The sequence below is a fragment of the Agrilus planipennis genome, unplaced genomic scaffold (genome assembly GCF_000699045.2).
Source record: "Agrilus planipennis isolate EAB-ADULT unplaced genomic scaffold, Apla_2.0 scaffold1765, whole genome shotgun sequence".
NCBI lineage: Eukaryota > Metazoa > Arthropoda > Insecta > Coleoptera > Buprestidae > Agrilus > Agrilus planipennis.
The window spans coordinates 1-5141 of NW_020440415.1; the positions used below are offsets into that span (position 1 = coordinate 1).

A 5141-nucleotide genomic window follows, 5' to 3' on the forward strand; every position below is an offset into this window, starting at 1 on the left:
ATATAAGCCCAAAAGACTCCTTATGTTTCTTTTCCTTTTTTTTTTTAATATGATTGACCCTCGGACGCCTTTAGTTGTAATAATCATCACCTACAATTTCAACAATTTCAGTAGCGTGGGTGATTATTGTTCAATTATTCGATCAACTGTAATTATAATGATAGAGTGAAGGTGAATGTCCAACCAGTCTTCGAACAGAGGACCCTATCACGTTAACGATTATTAAATGATAGACAAAAGGAGATAAAAGCCTAAAAGACTTCTTATGTTTTTTTTCCTTTTTTTAATATGATTGACCCCCGGACGCCTTTAGTCGTAATAATCATCACCTACCATTTCAATTATTTCCGTACCGTGGGTAATTATTGTTCAATTATTCCATCAACTGAAATTATAATGATAGATAGGACGAAGTGGAGGTGTGTGTCCAACCAGTCTTCTAATTGAGAACCTTATCACGTTGCCGATGATGAATTAAATTATAGGTAAAAGGAGATATAAGCCCAAAAGACTCCTTATGTTTCTTTTCCTTTTTTTTTTTAATATGATTGACCCTCGGACGCCTTTAGTTGTAATAATCATCACCTACAGTTTCAGTAGCGTGGGTGATTATTGTTTACTTATTCGATACACTGTAATTATAATGATAGATAGGAAGAAGTGAACGTGCCTGTCCAACCAGTCTTCGAACTGAGGACCCTATCACGTTGACGATTATTAAATGATAGACAAAAGGAGATATAAGCCCAAAAGACTCCTTTTGTTTGTTTAGTGTGGTCAAAAATTAAATAATATTATGATAGAGTTCACTATATCCTAATAATATGGAAAAACATTAATTAAGTAGTTCATGTTTATATTAATAAGCAGTAATGGACAGCTGTAACTAAGTATTGTAGGAATAGTTTAAAATGTCTTTTGTATTGACCTGAATAATTCTATTTCCTACCTAATTGCTGCTTTTTGAAGAAAATGATACTGATAGCATCATTTTTCTTCTTTTAGAATAACTGTTCTTTGATAAAAAGTTTTATAAGTAATTGTTTTATAATAAATTAGGTAGTAAGCTATCTACAAAAATAATCGTCCATATCCAATTTAATTTGTTTTCTATTTTCAAAAGGTTTTCACATTGTACCAACTGGCAATGAGGCAATTAAGTAAACAAGATCATTATGATTTTGGATTACGTTCAATGGTGGCACTTCTGAGATACGCGGGTAGGAAAAGACGTCAATATCCCCAACACCCTGAAGAGCAAATGGTTTACTTGGCAATGCGCGACATGAATATTGCTAAACTTACAGCTGACGATTTGCCACTCTTTAACGGAATTATGTCTGATATTTTTCCCGGAGTTGTTATTCCTACCATAGACTATGAAGATATGAATAACGCGATTTCAGCTGAGTTAGTCGCCAATGGATGGCAGGTAAAAATTATTACACTTAAATGTTCCTTTCTTCAAATGCAACAGCCGAGGCTTTGTTTATGACTATCTGCAAATACACGTGTATATCTTTACAAACAAATGTTTCTCTACTTAATTAACGTATATGAACTTTATTATCAGGTAGGTACCATCTGCTTTTCTATAGTTTCTTATTATAGATGTTACCGGAAATATATGAAACCTAGAAATTCTATACATTTCCTAGGAAATGTATACAACTCCGAGGCTATTTTAGAAATCTAATCCCTTAAGAGGGTGGGTGGGATCGAAAGAGGAGGTCTCCCCCACCACTGTACCATAAAAAGTTCGTGGCTGAAATTCCGATATTGTACTAGGAAATATATAAAACTAATGATTTCTGTGAATAAAATTCTCTAACACATCAGCCTGTCTCCGGCGGGCAGGGACATTATATAAACTCAAATCTCTCACAAATCTACTTAACCATACAATGATGTCACCAATGCATATGAATTTTTAGTATGTTGTGGAGGTGCATATTCTGATTATTTTGATATTTTGGGCGCGGAAATGATAATGAAGCATAGTTATCGAACGTTGGAAAACAATACTTAACGACTTATGACATAAAGTAAGCAGTAATATGGAAGGCTGGGATGTATATACATTGGTGACGCCATTGTTTGATTAGGTAGATTTATAACAGATTGGATTTAAGACTTAAGATTTCATGACCTTGCCTGCAGAAAACTTTAGTTTTATATATTTCCTAGTATAATATCGGAATTTCATACAATTCCTAGGAAATGTATACATTTCTGAGGATATGTGTGTGTATTAAAAAATCTAGGTAGAACTCTTCTACTTTTCTAACTTAACCTTACTTAACTGTTTCCGCTTCTAATGTCTCTGACTAGCTCTTCATGCCTAAGAAAGTGTCCCACCAACTTACCTTCCCTGTTTCTTACGGGTTTTCATAGAGACCTTTGTTGTCCTATTTTTCCTACCACCTTTTCATTTCTGAGCTTCTCTATTCATGGTATCCTCATAATACGCCTGTAACACTACATTTCAAACGCTACCAATTTTTCCTATGTAGGCCTTCCACGTTCCGCTATTTCTTCTAAACCCAAATTGAATTAATCCTGATTGTTCTTCCGCCCTCTTTTTCCATACTCTGTACGATTCCAGTTAAGATTTTTGACGAATGAGAAGTCGTTGCACGTGCTTGAAATATATTATTGGAATCTTGGTTCATACTTTTAAATCATTTTCTCAAACTTAGTGTTTGTTTAAATAAGAAAGAAGCACAAAAAATTTGTTGGCAAACTTTATCCATTATAGTGTAATAAACAAAATCCCACCCCAACAAAATAAATTCATTCCTAGTAACAAAAGTCCGAGTTCAAAACCCCCAGGCACTCCACTATTAATGAAGATTATATTAAAGCTTTATTATGTATTACCTATATTGCATATCGCTTTAATAAAATAGGTTTCTCTATTTTATTTAGCCTGTTCAGATAGCCATTACGAAAGTTATCCAATTATACGAAACGAAAAATTCAAGACATTCCGTGATGATATTAGGTAATACTGGTACTGCCAAAACAGTTACATGGAAATCATTGAAAGGTGCTATGGGTCGACTAAAAAAGCTTAACAAAGCGGGATTTAATGTTGTTGAAGTTTTTCCTATCAACCCAAAGGCCCTCAATTTGGGAGAATTATATGGGGAGTACAATTTGGCAACTAACGAATGGTTGGATGGTGTTATAAGCGCTACTATGCGAACTACTTGTTCAGGTTGGTATCTCTCATTCCAATTTTTACCAAAGTAAATAAGTTTTACTTACTTATATTTAAGTAGGTCTTAAATCAGAATAATCGTTTGCACAGCAAGATAAGAATAAGCCACACCTACGAATTAGAATAAATGCTTATATTTAAGGGAAGGTTGTACCGGGCTTAAACACGGATCTAATAGTGGGAGGAAGGAAATTTTGTTGTACTTAAGAGCTGAATGATTATGATAAATCATGATGGATTACATATTTCAGTAGTGTAACATTGCATTGTTGAGAAGTCAAATTAGGAAGTATGTCCCTGAATATCAGGAAAAAAAAAACAAAAAAATCCTTAGTAGTAGTAAAATTCTCAGAAATAGTAGGAAAACCATGAAAAATCATACTTAACAACAGACTATTATTAATATCTAAATTATTATTAAGTGATTTCTTACTTGAGTTCCTGTTATGTGCTTCAATTGCCTACGGGTGCTACTTTCATAGTCATATCACAAGATTTGACTCCCATTTGAGCCAGACTTTGCTTGAAGTCGTACATTGTCTAATCAGCTATAGCTGAATGATAAATAGATGGAATAAGATCTGCTCTAGCCTTTTCGCTAGTTTTCTTTCAACTAACTAGGTCTACCCTAAAAATCGAAGCAACGGTACTTTCAGTCCTCATTGACATCGTTTTCTTTTCATTAGCAGAAATCATATTTAGTCAATAATGTTGAACTATCAATAATAATTACACTGGATTTCATTTATTACGATCTTGGTTATATAGCGACCATTTTACTATAGCAACGTTAAATCTAAGTTGCTTCAATTTAAAATATACTTTAGTACAAAATTCATGTAGCTACAAATCCTTAGTAATCCCATGCAGATACAGCGACCGGAGTCGGCCGTCAAAGACACAAAAAAACCCTCTCATCTTTACTGCCTGTTTATAGATGTTAGCCAGATAGGTAGGTAAGCATGTACTGTACGTTAAAATGGTTCATTTACAAAGTGATATTCTTTCTAGCAACTGTGTTTAGTAAATTTTTGTATAAGTATGACTTCTAAATACACATTTACTGTTCAAAAAAGGCGGAAATCGTTTCAAAATTGAAAAATGGCAAAAACTATACATACGTGTCCTTATCTCTTTACCGCTGCCTGTAACGACTTCCGGATATAACGACGAAATTACAGTGGTCTATTCGTCGTCGTTATACCCGAAATTCACTGTATTGTCCTTGACCATATACCCATTTGTAGTTGCGACCATATAGTTAATTTTTAATTGAAATGATTATATTTATTTAACTTTGTAGTTTTCTACAGCCCTTTGACCTGCTGTAAGTTTGGTACTTTCTTTAGAAACACTCTGTGTGAACAATATTTGAGGGTGGATATGCTTGCAATGTGAGACAGAAATTTGTGTTGATCATCGACTATGGACGAACTCAGTGCAAATGATTTCCAATGTAATTTTTTTCACTAGTACATTCTTAGAGAATGACTTCTTTCCAGCTCTTTTGATTTATTTGAAAAGTAGTTTGATTTTGGAAGTCACTGAACCTTTATTCACTGGTAGTAGCGACAAACTATTCTTACATGGTTAACACGTTTCTTTTCTATTAAATATTTTAAGAAATTCAAATCGTAAAATAGAATAGAATAGAAAATAAAAAATTCGTTTATCCTAATACACTTATATTTACACAAAGTGCCTACCATTTGTTCCATATTCATCATCATCATATGGTCGTCAGTCCTAAGATTCTAAGACTGGTTGGACACGCACCTCCACTCGTTCCTATCCTAAGGTAATCTTCGTATATCCCTCAAACTAGAACAACCCATATCCTTAACTATTTGCGAACACTAATCTAATCTAGGTCTACCTCTGCCCCTTCTAACTCTCGTTTCTGCGTCTAATATGTCTC

At 33.8% G+C, this 5141-nt stretch overlaps 1 protein-coding gene across 1 annotated transcript; it reads left to right on the plus strand.

The window, feature by feature from the left end:
- Positions 1 to 1126: 1126 nt before the first annotated feature.
- LOC108743934 (dynein heavy chain 2, axonemal-like) lies at positions 1127 to 3220 on the plus strand (the record flags this gene model as incomplete). Its single annotated transcript, XM_018479534.1, has 2 exons — positions 1127 to 1432; positions 2929 to 3220. Coding segments are annotated over exons 1-2 (577 nt in total), but the record flags the coding sequence as incomplete, so codon positions are not given.
- Positions 3221 to 5141: the final 1921 nt, after the last annotated feature.